Source organism: Naegleria gruberi (genome assembly GCF_000004985.1).
Source record: "Naegleria gruberi genomic scaffold NAEGRscaffold_1, whole genome shotgun sequence".
In the NCBI taxonomy this organism is placed as follows: Eukaryota; Heterolobosea; class Eutetramitea; order Acrasida; family Naegleriidae; genus Naegleria; species Naegleria gruberi.
Genome location: NW_003163326.1, coordinates 867253 through 883923, shown reverse-complemented (window position 1 = coordinate 883923; position 16671 = coordinate 867253). Strand labels below are relative to the sequence as shown.

Below are 16671 nucleotides of genomic sequence, written 5' to 3'. Positions count from 1 at the left end.
AATTATGAGTTTAAAGCTATTTGATTTATTTGTATTTCATGAATTCCTTGTCAAAACCAATGGATGGGAATGACTTGCTGAATGATTCAATCTTATTTCTCAATTGAGTAATACCAACAGCGTCTGGGTTTTGATCCAAATGATCCTTAAAGTCCTTAACCTTCTTGAGACCTTGCTTTTCAAGTTCAACCTTAGTCTTTTGAGCAATTTGAATACCCTCATGAACAAATTGGGCAACTTGAGCAAAGTCAGTTTCCAAAAATCCTCTGGTTGTCAAAGCAGGTGAACCCATTCTGATACCACCTGGAACCATAGCAGATTTATCACCTGGGACGGTATTCTTATTGACAGCAATGCTCGAACGTTCAAGAACAGCTTCAACTCTAGCACCATCTACACCCTTATTTCTCAAATCAACAAGGAGCAAGTGGTTATCAGTACCATCACTGACAATCTTGTAGCCCAACTTTTTCATTTCTTCAGTCAAAACTTTACAATTCTTCAAAACTTGTTCTTGATATTCCTTGTACTCTGGGGTTGTAGCCATCTTTAAGGCAACAGCCAAAGCAGAGATGGTATGATTGTGTGGACCACCTTGATGACCTGGGAAAACAGCAGCATTAATCTTATCCTCGAGACCTTCAATTGACTTTCTGTAGAAGATCATGGCGCCTCTTGGTCCTCTCAAACTCTTGTGAGTAGTAGTAGTGACAACATGTGAGTGTTCAAATGGTGATGGAATAACACCAGCAGCAACCAAACCACTGATGTGAGCCATATCAGAAACAAGGTAAGCATTATGCTTATCGCAAACCTTTCTGAAGGCAGCATAATCAATCAAACGAGAATAAGCACTAGCACCAGCAACAACCAACTTTGGTCTATAATAATCAGCCAATTCTTCCATCTTGGCATAATCAATCAAACCAGTTTCTTCATTCAATCTGTATCCTAATGTTTCAAAATAGATACTGACTGCAGAAATTTTCTTTGTTGGAGTTTGGTAACCATGTGAAAGACTAAGGAAAGATTGAATTGAGTGTATGTGTGAAAAAAACTTACTGGCCTCCATGTGGCAAATCCAATGAGAGAATTCTATCATGAGGTTGAAGTAAAGCAGTGTAAACATAAAAGTTAGCTGGAGAACCACTCAAACTTTGAACGTTAACACCCCATTCCTTTGGATCTAAATTGAATGCTTCAAGGGCTCTCTTTTGACAGAGAGATTCAGACATGTCAATATATTCATTACCACCATAATAACGCTTTCCTGGATAACCTTCACTGTACTTGTTTTGCATGACAGATCCCAAAGCATCCAAAACGGCCTTGGAAGTAAAGTTCTGTTATTATTATTAAACAAGTATTGGTATTATTTAAATTGTTGTTGGTATTAATTGTTTATGAATCGTCATCAAATGTTTAAATATAATATTCCAAATTAATTATCGTTCCGAAATTTTATGATCAAAATTATAATTAAAATATATTTACCTCTGATGGAATCAATTGCAAACCCTTGTATTGTCTATTCTTTTCGTGTTCAATGATATCAAACAATTCAGGATCAACATCCTTTAAAGAGGCATTCAATTGTGCAGCCCATTTTTCAGTGTTAACACCATTGTTAACGATACCTGATGAGAAATTTCTCTTTTGACCACTGGCAAGAGTGCGCTTCAAGGAGGAAGTAACCACGGAAACGGAACGTTTGGTAGTTTGCATTTTTTTTTAACAGAAATCAGAATTGATTGTTTGCTGTTGTTGTAAGCTTCATTTCTATTATTTATTTAATTGGAGTTTATGATTTAATAATTTATTTACAAACCCATAGGTGGGTAATTACTTGTTGGTTTGCTATTAGGCAATTGTATATGTTGTAAAATATTGAATACATTTCGCTCATATTGCATTCGTTCATATTCAGAAGTGTCCTTATTTGCTGAAATAATCTGGAAGAATTCTGTAATTGATGGTCCACTATTTTCTGACGAAATATTGTTCATATCAACTCTTGTCAAAGGAGAATTAAGAGAATATTGATTTAAAATAATTTCAATTTCCTTGATTGTTGAACCCTGAAGAAGAAATACTTTCCTGAATCGTTTTCCCATAATTTGCAAGCCTCTGTAAATTTTAGATAAAATTTGAAAATAATTAATTGGTCCATGTATCGAAAATTCATCACAATTCTTTCTATGGCCCATTTCTATCAGTCTAACTATGTGAAGAATTACTTTTGCAGATGCAGCAATAGAGTTTGATAGAAATCCAGGAGATACCGAAAACATATCTGACTCAGTTAAATGAACAATTTTCAAGGCACTTTCTTCCACCAACTCTGGACTCTTGTTCATCTCAGTAAGAATTCTTATGCGTATTCCATGATAAAGCATGTCTGCAGTTTCGTTATAAAATCTTACTGTTTTTTCATCTTTTAGATTTAACTTTCCTATTTGAATGAGTGCTTGCAGCATTTGAATAAATAGTATGTAATTATTTTCATCTATTTCTTGAACAATAAAATCTTTCCATTCTTTTGGGAGCTCGATACCAATATATTTTCCTAAAATATAAAACCAATCTCTAACAACACAGCTCACAGAAGAATCAAATTTCGCATCCACACATACAACTATTTGTAATTTTTGTAAATTAACAACATAATAATTATTCCTATCTTCCTTTGCAAGTTCATCCATATAAAAATCAACAAATTTCAAATAGAATCTGGCATTCTTCACCCTTCCATACCCAACTTCAACCAATGCCAATAATCCATAAGAACAAGCCACATAAAAATTAGAGTATTCGTTGAAAAACTCACGTACAGCTTCAACAGCTCTGTTCAGTGAATCATCAGCACATTCAAGAGCTAATATTTGTGTCAAATGTGCCACTATACAATAGAATAAAGCACGTATCTGTTTAAAGTTGGGCAGTTGTGCTGAGTTATCACTCCTCAACATATAAAGTTCTAACTCTTCTTTTTCAATAAATTTAATTTCATGCAATATTGTAAAATACTGATCAATATATTTTCTAATTTCAATCCAATCCGATAATGGATCCATATTATCACTAGTTTTTTGTTCCGTATTTGCAATCCATTGAATGGAGGTTACTTCTGACTTTGTTTTCTTCTTGTTCGTTACTCTCTTTGGTTTCTCATATTCGCATCTAATGTTTCTCCATTCACACCCGCTACAAGTTGGATACCTTTTGTTGCAAGTTTTGTGCAAACGTTTGCAATTTTTACATGAGATAGGATGAAATTGTTGTTCCGAACTAGTATCCTCTGGCGGATTGTACATTTTTTTGTTTCAGATTTTAAATAATTCGTTTCTTTTTTTAAAACATACTACACTTCTTTCACTTACTGTGCCAATAAATATTCTATCTCATTTTAGTTTTCTCAGAAATTTGAAAATCACGAACCTGTAAAATATCTTCTTCAATAAACCTATTAAAAATTCAATATTTTAAAGAAAACACTGAAACTTCAATGGAAATAATTGTTCTCCCAAGATTTATTCCAACCAATAAATTAACGGTTTCTAGAAACTCACAATACCTACGTTTGCTTAATTGTATTTTTCATTGAAATACTAATAAATTACTTGATTCTAAAGGAAATACAAGATATGTTAAAATTACTCTAGTTTCTGCGAGTTTTTTGTTTTTTATTTTAGTAAACTTGATCCAAACTACTGAAACAACTATCCCTCCCAAAAACTCAAAATTCCTATTTGCCTATTTAAAACACACTCCCCCTCAACAACACTCAATCTAAACCCAAATCATCAAGTGTTACACAGAGTTCTTAATTGCCGAAAAGCTCATTATTAATACAAACACCTTTATATACCACTCCCAAATATTACGAACGATAAATTATTTTATTTTCTGTGGATGAGGTTTGAAATGTAAGTTTTTATTTTCAGAAGAGCAAGAATATAATTATAAGTATGATGCTATATTAATATCTATCCCAAACTTCGCTTTTTGCTGATTTTTTAGTCACCAACATCCAAAAAGTGGTTTAAGATGGATTATTGTAAAGAAAAGCTATATCTGTAATTCTGAAATGTAGTAAAAAAAAATCAATTTACTCACAACAAAATCAATTCAAACACCAGCAGGAACAAGATAGGATCATTTGTTGACCTTTTTAATCAAATGAGTTGTGCTTTAAATAAATAAGAATTAGTTAATAATAGAGTTTTCAGAAATACCATTACCACCCCACCCATCTCAGGCAAAACATATCGAATTTTATTGGGATTTTGTTTAAATATATTTTTAAACTTATCACTCCATCAACCTCCATGAATCTAGTTGTCTATTTCTTGGTGTAAGAGTTTTTCTTTGTTTTAATAAACAACTATCACAACTCTACTTTTAATACTTCTAATAACAGTGTTTTTGTAATATTTTTACAAAGTTTGTTTTTTCTTTGAATTCATTTTCTTTGAATTTACCATAAAGATTATTACTTCCAATCAATAATCTTCATAATGATAATACCAACTTTAGAAGATTTTTAAAAATTAATGGTCTTTGTATTTTATATTACTTTGTTAAGCTTTTCTAAATTTCAAATCGATAAAATTTTTGAAAATTTATTTTTGCTTCTTAATTTTCAATTAATTTCATTATCTTTATATCTAACATCACATTAAATGATTTTTCAGATAAACCAATTTAACCACCATCTTATAAACCAACTTTCAACAAAAATTTTTTCGGATGTATATATACATAAATATATATATATGCATGCGAAAATTTTTATTTTATTTTTATTAAATATCTAATATGACAAACATATCCCACCAACGCATGTATGAAAATTCGTATTTTTCATTGAAATACTAATAAATTTCTAGTTTTTATCGAAATTTTTTTCAAAAAAACATTTTTTCCATTTTTTAATTTACATATTTTTACTACTCGATATTAAATGGTAAACATGGTATGGAATAAAATTGGATCATCAAGATTCCAATAAATATGATAGAAGTTGTTGAACAACATTGATTTTTAAGACAATTAATGCTGGTAACTTGATTTCTAATAAAAAGAAAGTACTTTTAATCATTTAGATTATTGCAATCAAATTAAATTTTAACTGCATGATGAGGAGTATGATGAAGAATAATAGGGAAATGATTTTTCTAACATAGATAAATATAATTTTTGTTCACATATATATATATATATAACAACAAAATAAATTGTGAAAATATACAAAAATTATATTCAAACTCGAATTAAGATTGAGAAACACTAAACCACCAAACGGTACTACCAAGAAAGAGTAAATGAAAGGAATAAAATTACTCATTATACTCAATTACCACAAGCGGCTAAAGAATTCCCACTCTAACACAGAATAAGATTTCAATAGAAATTTCAGATATAATAAGTTAATATTATTTTATTGGATTTCATTTAATCATATCCAATTTGGAGACAGATAATGTGGTAAAATGATATTTTCATTTGGATAACCAATTATCCAAAGCAGATTTGTTTTTAATGGTTTTTTAAGTTTTTTGAATTATTATTATTCCTACCAATTAATCTACACGTGTAACTTAGAGAGATGCGATTATTTTTCTGTTAGTATATTAGAAAATTTCAATTTCCTTTTCTCTAAATTGTTCGATGATTCAAACATACAACAAGCACAATGGGATTATGTATTGTGTTTTTGTAATGATGTATATCTCATAGTTACACGCGTAATATATTTCAGAAAGAGGGTGAAAGTAATAACAAGACAACCAAGACCATAAAAACAACAAACAAATATTTCTACATGCAATATTCATTAGACATCATTGTTCCAACTTTTTTACAAATTACCTATTAACACAATGTGATATTGGGTAGGTTTTAGTAAAATTTACATTTTCATATTTGATAAAAAATGACTACAACTACATATAAGCATTTCGATTGGTTATTCAAATTAGAACAACATAAGACAAACACAATGATGAATAGTACTAATATTGTTACCCTTGTCCATATGGACAACTTTGATTTAATGTTTTTGTTTTAAGAGGATGAGTAACATCTTTTTCAAAAATTGATCCATTTGATGATGAAAGCTATTACAATTACTAGGGCTCTTCAATCACCACCCTCAATAGCAAAATTATTTAACAACCCTACTAGACATCCAAAAGGGCATGAAAATGATTTCACCTACATGTCAAAGTATAGAACTGTTGATTTAGATATTTTTGTTATAGGTTCTAAGCACATGATTCATAAATCATTATGATCATTTCGTTACAGCATAAAACAACCTCTGAAGAGTTATTAAAATGTTCACAACATTATCATCTTGTTTTTTTCATATTTAGTATCCAACATCATTAGGCATTGTTCAAAAAACCACTATAATTAAGAAGCAAGAGTTATCATGAATTAGAAGTGGCAAATGTTAATGATGAGAACAGCAAATTATATATTGAAAATGTTATGGATGTTTTTGAAATTGCTTTTCTAACTGCAAGAAAAAGCTTTAACAATAACAAAAAGTCAGATGCATTCAATGATGTGTCAAAGAAAATGATTTAAGCTTACAATAAATGTATATTAATATTTATTGTGAAAACATGAAAAATGATGACCTCAAAAATTTATTTGTTTTTCTTGGTCACTGCAAAGGAGTCGCGTGGGATTTGGATCCTTAAATACCACATTAGTATTTTGCTAACAAATAATAACTCTATTCAGGGTGGAAAGAGTAATTTGAAATTATTTTTAACGTCCTTAAATAATGATATTAATTTGTTGATAAGAACTAAAACACAGTAAAAATTATCAAAATTATTTACTTGTTATTATTAAACTTGATGCTTCTAACAACATTGACATCCAAAGCACCTCCTCTATACGTACTCTTCTTTTTCTTTGTTTTAGCTGCTCTAAAGTCCTTTCCTTTAGTTGGGCCCAAATCTCTGACAGCTCTTTCGCCATGAGAACCAAAACTGTATGATCTTACTGATAATCTTTCATCTTGGAATTTGACTTCGTCTCTCTTTACTCTTTGATATGGGACACCTCTATTGTTTTCATTTTCAAACTTGTTCTTCTTGGCATCAGTTTGTTCTTCAACTTGTTCCTCAGTATCTTCTCTCTTTCTCTTCAAAGCATCAGAAGATTCTTTCATTTCTTCATCAGATGAGCTAGAATCTGATGAAGAGCTAGCTTGTTTCTTTTCTACTGCCTTAACAGCTGGTTTCTTTTCGTCTTCTGAAGAGGATGATGAATCAGAATCAGATGAAGAATCCTTCTTAGTTACTGGCTTTGGTTGAACAGCTGGCTTACTAACTGGCTTCTTTTCGTCATCTGAAGAGTCAGAGCTGGAATCAGAATCAGATGAGGAATCCTTCTTTGTTATGACTGGTTTAGTTTCAGTTGGTTTTGGAGTTGGTTTCTTTTCATCTTCTGATGAAGAGTCAGAGCTTGAATCTGATGAATCCTTCTTTGCAGCAATAGGTTTGGTTTGAACAGCTGGCTTACTAACTGGTTTCTTTTCATCTTCTGAAGAGGATGATGAATCAGAATCGGATGAAGAATCTTTCTTGGTTGGTTTAGATTGGATAATTGGTTTGGTAGCTGGCTTCTTTTCGTCATCTGAAGAGTCAGAGCTGGAATCAGAATCAGATGAGGAATCCTTCTTTGTTATGACTGGTTTAGTTTCAGTTGGTTTTGGAGTTGGTTTCTTTTCATCTTCTGAAGAGGATGATGAATCAGAATCAGATGAGGAATCCTTCTTAGTTACTGGCTTTGGTTGAATAGGCTTACTAACTGGTTTCTTTTCATCTTCTGAAGAGTCAGAGCTGGAATCAGATGAATCAGATGAATCCTTCTTTGTTATGACTTGTTTAGTTTCAGTTGGTTTTGGAGTTGGTTTCTTTTCATCATCTGAAGAGTCAGAGCTGGAATCAGATGAAGAATCCTTCTTAGTTACTGGCTTTGATTGAACAGCTGGCTTACTAACTGGTTTCTTTTCATCTTCTGAAGAGTCGGAACTGTCTGAGCTTGAAGAATCCTTCTTTGAGATAGCTGGCTTAGTTTGAGTAGGCTTGGCATCCTTCATTTCTTCATCAGATGAATCAGAGCTTGAATCAGATGATGAATCCTTCTTTGTGACGGTTGGTTTGATAGCTGGCTTCTTCTTTTCGTCTTCTGATGATGAAGAGTCAGAACTATCAGAGCTTGAAGAATCCTTCTTTGTGACAATAGGCTTAGTTTCAACAGCTGGTTTTGGAGTTGGTTTCTTTTCATCTTCTGATGATGAAGAGTCAGAGCTTGAATCTGATGAATCCTTCTTTGTGACAATAGGCTTGACTTGTACAGCTGGCTTACTAACTGGTTTCTTTTCATCTTCTGATGAGCTGTCAGAACTTGAATCGGATGATGAATCCTTCTTTGTCACAGCTGGCTTGGTTTGTGTTGGCTTCATCTCATCTTCACTTGATGATGAAGAGCTAGATGAGGAAGAATCCTTCTTTGAGATAGCTGGCTTAGTTTGAGTAGGCTTGGTATCTTTCATTTCTTCATCAGATGAAGAATCTGATGAGCTGGATTCCTTCTTGGACTTTTGTGTTTCCTTTGGTGTTTCTTTCATTTCAGCATCGGAATCAGAATCTGATGATGACGATGAAGATGATGAATCAGATTTGGTCTTTCTAAATTTCTTCTTTGGAGAAGATTCTGTGGATTGACTTGTGGAAGCAGATGTAGTAGAAGTTGGTGCCTTCTTTGTTGATGATTCATCGTCAGTCATTGTATTAGTTGATTTAGCAAGCTTTAAAGCAGCTCCCAAGTTCAAAAAGTCGCCATAAAGATCAATTCCATACTTGGCAAAATGTTCTTCATAAACTTCCATAACCTTTGGCATGTTTAATTCTTCAAAATTTTCCTATTTAAATTATTACTAAGTGATCAAAGATTCACAAAATGTTCAACTTACCATTTCAGTGGTTTCAGCAAAAACTTTAGCAACATTATCCAATTCACAATAAACTAAAAAGTCATAAATGGCTGGGTACAACTTTTTCAACTTTTCTTGTTTTTGCTTCTTGCTTGGTGAGATACGGAAAGTGGTTGAAGAGACCTTTCCACCAAGAATAGTATGTTTACCAGCTGGCTGTTGTGTGGAGGATGATTTCTTTGCAGAGGAGAATCCCAATCCCTTGTGTCCCTTGTTGGAGACGTCCATTTGGTGTTGGGCATAATTCTGTTGTTCTTCAGATGTAAAACCTTTCATTTTTTTTCTTCAAATTTTTCTTTTACCTGCCTTCTTTTCGCTTGTGTTTCAAATTATCTTTCATATTTCTTTGACAACAGAATTGAACACACAAAATAGCTGAAAATTTAATTGATATATTTAAAAAAAGGAGTTTTCACCTGGTTTCCTTGGAGAGTAACAGTGACAGCTAGTATTTTGGCGCCAAACAGTATACAGTTCAACTTGACATTTTTAAAAAAAATGAGTGAAAGCGGAAAGATAAGGGATGCCTTCCCTCAATACAAATCATTCGGAGCCAGCAATGAAATGTTGTTGAGGAATAAGGTTTCAGATTCTCTAGTAAATGCAAAGTATGGATATGACACAAAAAATGATCCGGATTCAAACTATGTTCCCCCAACAAGATTTGGAAAAATTGAAAGTAGTAATGGCGCTGCCTCGGATTGTATTCATCCTAATGAACCTCCCCTTGTTTCGTATTATAAGGAGAAGAAGGAGGCCATTTACAAGAGAGAACCAGTTGGCCATTCCGCGAAACATACTAATTTTATAAACAATCATGCTAAGGGTGATTCGGTGTTTGGTATTAAAACTGACTACTCTGAGAGTGCTAAGAATATTCTCTACCCAATAGATAGGTATGATCAAAATGAAATGGAGAAGGAAAGAAATGAATTGTACAAACTTTCTCATCAAGCATGGGAAGCTGGAGAACAAGTTAACAGGAATTATGTTTGGGATAAAACTCCAATAAGAGACCCAACACACTTTAGATTTGGAAAGGTTTTGGAACCAGAAGTTGATGGAGCAAAAAAGACAGTCTCTACTTATTACCAAGCACCAACAGCTGGACAACTCGTACATGATGAGCCGGTTCCAAATGAAGATCCATTGGATGGAAAGGTGTTTGGAATGACAAATAAGCCTGACGAATGGGGATCAATTGATTGTATTAGAGGGTATGGCTATGGAGTTGACCACAATATTGATAAGGGAATGAGAGCACCATTCCTTCCTGGAACTGAACATATGACATTTGGCATTCAAAACAAGAAGGACATTGGTGCAACTGAAACATTATCATATCGAACAACTGTTGAAGAAAGAGATAAACCACTTCCAAAAGATGAATTGAAGGAATATGTGACTTTGATTGTTGAAGAAGAAGGTGTAGACTTTGAGCTCGTTTATGAGTATGCCACTGAGCAATGTGGAGGTGCAAACATGTCAATTAATCAATTCCTTGACATATTTAGACAATTGTATCTTTCTTGAATCATTTTGTAAATTATGTAATATAATCCATTTTAATAATTATGATTCCCTTGATTGAAGGTTTATTATGTTGTACAATTTAACATCTCTTCTTTCCTCTTAGCAAATCAGTAAGACTGAATGGATAGAAAGCACTAATTCCAAATAAAACCAATCCAATAATAAAATAAATAATTGAAATTTGACGTTAAAGTAATATCAGTAAATAATTTAAATAATTCAAATAATAAATAAATTATTGTCTAAGAATTACTACGTACATTTCTCCCATCAACATGACGAGGTTCCACACGTACAATCCACGCATACAAATAGAAACCATAGCACCCTTCAAAGCAGTATATTGGGCCAAGTTAGGTGATTCATAAACCCAACCAGTGGCAGACATCTTGGCATTTCCTGATGATGTAGCAGAAGAACGTGCTTGGAATCTGCTGTTGATGTTTGTCTTGTTGGAACGACGGAAGACGTTTTTGGCGGAATTTTGGAATAAATTCTTGAGCATTTTTTTTAATATTATTGTTATCAATTATGAATAATTGTTGGTTGGCGAAGTAGAATGACTGCCTTTGCTTGGTTGTAGTATAAATGCTCAAATATTGAATAGAATACTTGTAAAACTTGTTGTTATTGAGAGCCAAGATTAGGATTATTAAAAAATGAGTGAATTTGTTCAACAATTTTTGAATAGTGAGAAATGTGCAGAGAGCCTTTTTGCTGCCGATTGTTTGAAATTAATTTTGTCCAAATTGTTGGGAACTTTGGTCATTCTCGGATCAGTTCTTTACAAGGTTCCACAAATTATTACCATCATGAAAAAGTCATCAGTTGAAGGATTGTCTGCTTTAATGTTTATCTTGGAAATATACAGGTATGTTTAAAGTGAGACAACTGTATTAATTATCGGATCAAATAGTCAAGTCATTACTCTTGGATACAACTATCGTAGTGGTTATCCATTTAGTACCTATGGCGAATATATTTTCATGATCATCCAAAGTAAGTTTTTAATGATAACAAAAACATTCATTTACTTTCAATTTATTTGTATAATGCAGATATTATCATTCTCGTCTTTTTCTTTGTTTACTCAAAGAAGAATGATATTGTCTTTTCCTTCTCAAGTGTTGCATTCCCTGTATTTTTCTACTTTGTCATTTTCGATACAATTTATGTAACTGAAACTGTTATTGGATCATTGTTTGCTCTCACTCTTCCACTCTTCATCTTTTCTAGAGTTCCTCAAATCATCAAGAACTTCTCTCAAGGTGGTGTTGGTGCCTTAAGTTTCAGTACTACCTTTATGCAAGTTGCTGGTTCATCTGCTCGTTTGTTTACAACCTTGCAAGAAGTTGACGACCAACTCATGTTGATTACTGCTGGTTTGGCTGTTGCTTTGAACGGTATCATCATGGCTCAAATTATTTATTATAACATGATTAAGGGAAATACAACCACTACCACCAGCACCGAAAAACCAGAGTCTTCAACTGCTGCTAGCACAACACCAAAGAAGAAAAAATCCGCTAAAATAGAATAAACACAGAGAACATGTAAAAACAAAACCAATGATCTTTGTGGACATTCTCCCTTAAACAAAAAGAGTTACTAGTTAAAATACATTGTAGTCAAACTCATAAATTCCTATTACAAGGCGCCACAAACATCTCTCCTTAAAAAAAAAGCCATCACTTTGTGTTGATGCTTGAATTAATTGTAGTAATAATCATTGAAATAATTATACGAGTTTAAAATTGTAAATAATAATATGCCACCTCAAACATTTGTCTCTGAAGGAATACCAATTTCAAGTATTGTGGCCAACAGTTTAACCTCCTTAGATTCTGTTTCATCAGTCTCTTCTAACTCTTCGAATGTTGGTAGCATAGGAGGATCATCAAATATTCATCATCATTTCAGAGAGGCAGAGGCACCTTTCTCTGCAAATAGCTCCGATTATGAAAAATTGGAACGAGTTGGAAAGGGATCTTTTGGAGAAGTGTACAAAATGTATGTTCATGTCATTTGGATCTTGGTGACATTTTAATATTCTGATAATAGGAGGAATAAGAAAACTGGACAAATAGTTGCTGTAAAGTCAATAGATTTAGAAAAGGCAGAGGATGATATTGAGGATATACAAAAAGAGATTCATATTCTGTTGCAATGTTCGTCATCCTATGTCGTTTCAGTCTATGGTTCAATTGTTCAGGATACCAAATTATTAATTGTGATGGAGTATCTGAGTGGAGGGTCAGTGTTGGATCTTATGAAACCAAATGGAGGAAAATTTGATGAGAAATATATAGCAATAATATTGAGAGAAATGTTGCTTGGTCTGGAATATTTACATGCTATTGGATTGATCCATAGAGATATAAAGGCAGCAAATGTTTTATTGAGCGAGGACGGAAATGTTAAATTAGCGGATTTAGGTGTGGCTGGACAACTATCGAGTACAATCAATAAGAGACATTCTTTTGTAGGAACACCATTTTGGAGTAAGTATTCCAAGTTCAATACAATCGCTTATTTTGAGGAATAATAGTGGCTCCTGAGGTTATTAAACAATCAGGTTACACTGAAAAGGCTGATATTTGGTCTCTTGGTATAACTGCTATTGAAATGGCAAAGGGATCTCCTCCATATTATGGAGATGATCCAATGAGGATATTGTTTCTGATTCCAAAGAATGAGCCACCGACACTGGAGGGAAAATTTTCAAAGACTTTCAAAGAGTTTGTTTCCCTATGTTTGAAAAAGGATCCTTCAGAAAGACAATCAGCAAAGGAGTTACTGAAACATAGATTTATAAAATCAGCAAAAAAGAATAGTAGTCTAATAGAATTGATTGAAAAGAAGAGGGAGATGAGAGACAAGTCCAAGGACTCTAATAGTTCAACTGATTCATCAGACAGCTCATTTGATTCTTCTGAGGAGGGAGAAGGAGAAAATAATTTTTGGGATTTTAGAAGTACTGTTATGAGAAGAAAGAAAAAGACAACCTCTGTTCACAAGCTTAATGAGCTAGTTTCGGATTTGTCAAAGGAGCTAAACAGTAATAAGAATTCCTTCAAGGGAGAAGGTGGTGGAACATCTAGTGAAGAGGAAAAGGATACTGATTCTTCTTCAACTTCAGATGATGAGATTTCAGATCCGTCAGATAGTGAAACAGAGTATGGAACAATGAAGATAGTGCCATCTTCGATTAAGATTGTGGAATTTAAAAAAACTTCTATTTCTGCAGAGGAAGAAGATACAGAATTTACTGATAATTTTAATGAAGTAGTTATTGAAGAAGATGATATTCATACTCATTCCGAAGAACCAGAGACTACTCCAGTGTACGAAAAGAGTAGAGAAATTATGATAGACAGAGAAAAGAAAGATCTCTATGCATCTCAAAGAAAATTATCAATCTCCTCATCTATTGATCCTTTTAGCAAAAAGTTGCTGTCAAGTGTGGTTGAGGCTAGTTTACAATCGGTTGCAAGTAATTACCAATTCATTGATACACCCCAGCCAAACTCTGAAGTTATCTTACAGGAACAATGTGAAAAAATCTCCCAATTATTCAATGAAACTGAAGTGTCTTTCCCAGGTTTCTCAAAGACTTTTATTCAATACTGTTTGGAGAATCATCAATCCCAAATGAATTTCTCCATCACACCTTACCTTAGGAAGAATATAGCACCGTCCAAAACAGTCTCCTTTGCGGATGACCAAAAACGAGCAGACCTCTCCTCAACACCCCTCAATTGAGATTTCTCAACAACAATCCCTACAACTACTCTTGGCCAATAATCTCTCTAGAAGGTGGAGAGGGAAGTGTGAGGTTGTGCAAAAAAAAAAATAAATTCCTCACAATCCTCACTTGTAGAAGATCTAAACTTATTTGGTGTGGTTGTGCGTTTTACTGTTATAAAAAAGACAACTTAATCCACTTTGTTAAGTTCGAGGATCACCAACCGAACATATGGGCTGCAAAATGAATAATGCGTTCAGAACCAAAAAAAAACAATTAGACATTCAAGATGGGAGGATTCGCAAGCCAAATGATGAAGAGTATTGAGGAAGAGTATTGCTTTGATGAAAAGTATAAAAACAGAACGGCCATTAAGCCACTGAGCGAGTATTCAACTTGTCAAAGAATTCTTCCTCGAGTCGTATACGATGATGACTCCATGCTGAGAAGAAGAATGATGGTGAAGGAATTTAGATCACAGAGATCAGCTGTTGTTAAATTACCTCCAATTAACTCATCTCAAAAACATCACAAAGTTAAAACCACTAAATCTGAGGGCTCTATTAATGAGAACGATCTTGATGAGACAATACTTGAAAACCTGCAACACCCTAATTGTTTTGGACCTGTTAACCAACTTCATAATACTAATAGAAATACCTCAAGCACTGACAATACAGTCTATTACTTTGGTTAAAAAACCAGTACAAAGAACTAATGACGACAAAATAATATGTGAAATAGTGCCAAGGATCGAGAGGAAAAATTCTTACTGAAAATTGCTGCTTAATTCAAATCCTTTGAAAATTGCTCAAAACGTTTATTGTGACAATAAAAATTTACAAGAAAAATCAATTATTATCTTCTCTTTGGAATTGTGAAATTGAGCTCAGAAGATCTGGCAGAAGGTGGTGTGGATCTTGAAGGAGGGGGTGTATAAGAGTTGTTTGGTTTGGCTTTCTTTTGGGGAGGAGCAAGAGAGGAAGAGCTATGAGATGATGGAGGAGGATGTGATGGTTTAGGTTGATTTGATACACGATGATTAAAACTACTGCTAGAGGTTGGAGGTTGCATGCTTTGAGGTACACCTCGACGAGCAGAATCTCTGAGTTTGGTTGAGTCATTGGTTGCTTGGCGTTTTACCTTTTCAAATCTCTTCGATGTCTCTTTGCCAAAAACATTTTCCACATAGCTATGGCTTACAACAGGTGATCCAGCAATTGTATCTGATTGAGGAGGTGAAGATGGTCGTTTCTTTGTGTAGTCAATAGTATTGGCTTTGGAAACAACAACAGGCTGTCTATATACAAGAGGTGCACTAGTAGAGAGTGGTGGTGGAGTGTATCGATTCATGTTCATTGGTGGATTTCTGGTAGCAGCTGTTACATTTCCTGGAATAAATACAGAGCTTTTTGTTTGTTCTGGTTTTTTTCTCACGACTGCAGAGTCACCACCAAGTGAACTTGTCCACAATTTGCTCTTTTTAGAACCGCTAGGAGCAGAGGAAGTAGTTCTTGGTCTATCATTTGAAGATGATGAACTGGATATTCTACTTCTTGTTGAGGAGTTTCTAATTCTTGATGGTTGTCTAATTGGATCTATAGTTTTGGCAATATGTTTGGTTTGAGTAACAGGATTTGAACTGGTAGAATTGATTGTTTGAGAGGAACCTACTGTCTTGGCTCCAATCATTCGTGTTGATGACTGTTTCATACGTTTTGAATCTTCCTTGATCTTTTGAATTTTGTACTCTCTTTCCATTCTTTCTCTATTCAATTCATTATAAAGTTCCTTATGTGGTCTGGTTTCTTGTATGTATTCGGAACTTTTAGAAAGAAGCCCAGCTAAACAATTTGATTGTTGAAATGTTTCAATTTCCAAAATCCTTACCTCCAAAATCTTTAGTTACTAATCTTTTCCATAATACATCAGTTTGTAAAATTACATTTTCCTCCTCATTCTTTCTCTCAATTTCTTCCAATTTGTGTGGTTCACAATTACTTAAAATACGAATGACAATTTCATCTTCAATATTTTCCAAAGTTGGTAGATCATCAATATTATTCTGTAATAATTTAATACACATATCAAATAATGATGGAATTGAAGTACTCAACACTTTAAATAATATATAAATTTTTATAAGTATGGAAACCTACTTGCTTCAAATTGTAAATTTGATCCTTGTCTTCTCTTTGCTGTCATGTTCTGTTCTGCTCCCAATCCATTGGATTTAGCAAAGAGTTTCTCGCGAGGTGGAGCTTGTCCTTGAGTAAGAAGTGAATTCGGAAGCATGCTCATCTTGTATTTTTAAAATTTAAAAATTCTAATTTTATCATCCATTTTGTGTTATCAGAGATTATCAAAAAATTGA

At 33.4% G+C, this 16671-nt stretch overlaps 8 protein-coding genes across 8 annotated transcripts; 4 read left to right on the top strand and 4 right to left on the bottom strand.

Moving 5' to 3' along the window:
* Position 1: 1 nt before the first annotated feature.
* On the bottom strand, positions 2-1725 carry NAEGRDRAFT_34718 (hydroxymethyltransferase; the record flags this gene model as incomplete). The annotated part of the gene is made up of 3 exons (XM_002683136.1): positions 2-1019; positions 1063-1343; positions 1495-1725. The coding sequence occupies 3 exons, from the start codon at positions 1723-1725 to the stop codon at positions 26-28; spliced, it is 1506 nt and encodes a 501-aa protein (XP_002683182.1). The 3' UTR covers positions 2-25.
* A 95-nt stretch (positions 1726-1820) lies between these two features.
* On the bottom strand, positions 1821-3314 carry NAEGRDRAFT_61403 (uncharacterized protein; the record flags this gene model as incomplete). The annotated part of the gene is made up of 1 exon (XM_002683135.1): positions 1821-3314. One exon carries the CDS (start codon positions 3312-3314, stop codon positions 1821-1823), a length of 1494 nt encoding a protein of 497 aa, XP_002683181.1.
* A 3536-nt stretch (positions 3315-6850) lies between these two features.
* NAEGRDRAFT_56505 (SRP40 domain-containing protein) lies at positions 6851-9295 on the bottom strand (the record flags this gene model as incomplete). The annotated part of the gene is made up of 2 exons (XM_002683134.1): positions 6851-8947; positions 8999-9295. 2 exons carry the CDS (start codon positions 9293-9295, stop codon positions 6851-6853), a joined length of 2394 nt encoding a protein of 797 aa, XP_002683180.1.
* A 222-nt stretch (positions 9296-9517) lies between these two features.
* Positions 9518-10552, top strand: NAEGRDRAFT_61401 (uncharacterized protein; the record flags this gene model as incomplete). The annotated part of the gene is made up of 1 exon (XM_002683459.1): positions 9518-10552. The coding sequence occupies one exon, from the start codon at positions 9518-9520 to the stop codon at positions 10550-10552; it is 1035 nt and encodes a 344-aa protein (XP_002683505.1).
* A 659-nt stretch (positions 10553-11211) lies between these two features.
* On the top strand, positions 11212-12117 carry NAEGRDRAFT_77774 (mannose-p-dolichol utilization defect 1 protein; the record flags this gene model as incomplete). The annotated part of the gene is made up of 3 exons (XM_002683458.1): positions 11212-11423; positions 11469-11551; positions 11611-12117. 3 exons carry the CDS (start codon positions 11212-11214, stop codon positions 12090-12092), a joined length of 777 nt encoding a protein of 258 aa, XP_002683504.1. The 3' UTR covers positions 12093-12117.
* A 203-nt stretch (positions 12118-12320) lies between these two features.
* NAEGRDRAFT_29407 (uncharacterized protein) lies at positions 12321-13507 on the top strand (the record flags this gene model as incomplete). The annotated part of the gene is made up of 3 exons (XM_002683457.1): positions 12321-12562; positions 12614-13053; positions 13101-13507. Coding segments are annotated over 3 exons (1089 nt in total), but the record flags the coding sequence as incomplete, so codon positions are not given.
* Positions 13508-14586: 1079 nt separating this feature from the next.
* On the top strand, positions 14587-14994 carry NAEGRDRAFT_45126 (uncharacterized protein; the record flags this gene model as incomplete). The annotated part of the gene is made up of 1 exon (XM_002683456.1): positions 14587-14994. The coding sequence occupies one exon, from the start codon at positions 14587-14589 to the stop codon at positions 14992-14994; it is 408 nt and encodes a 135-aa protein (XP_002683502.1).
* Positions 14995-15155: 161 nt separating this feature from the next.
* Positions 15156-16598, bottom strand: NAEGRDRAFT_61397 (uncharacterized protein; the record flags this gene model as incomplete). The annotated part of the gene is made up of 3 exons (XM_002683133.1): positions 15156-16141; positions 16188-16415; positions 16457-16598. The coding sequence occupies 3 exons, from the start codon at positions 16596-16598 to the stop codon at positions 15156-15158; spliced, it is 1356 nt and encodes a 451-aa protein (XP_002683179.1).
* Between the last annotated feature and the right edge of the window lie 73 nt (positions 16599-16671).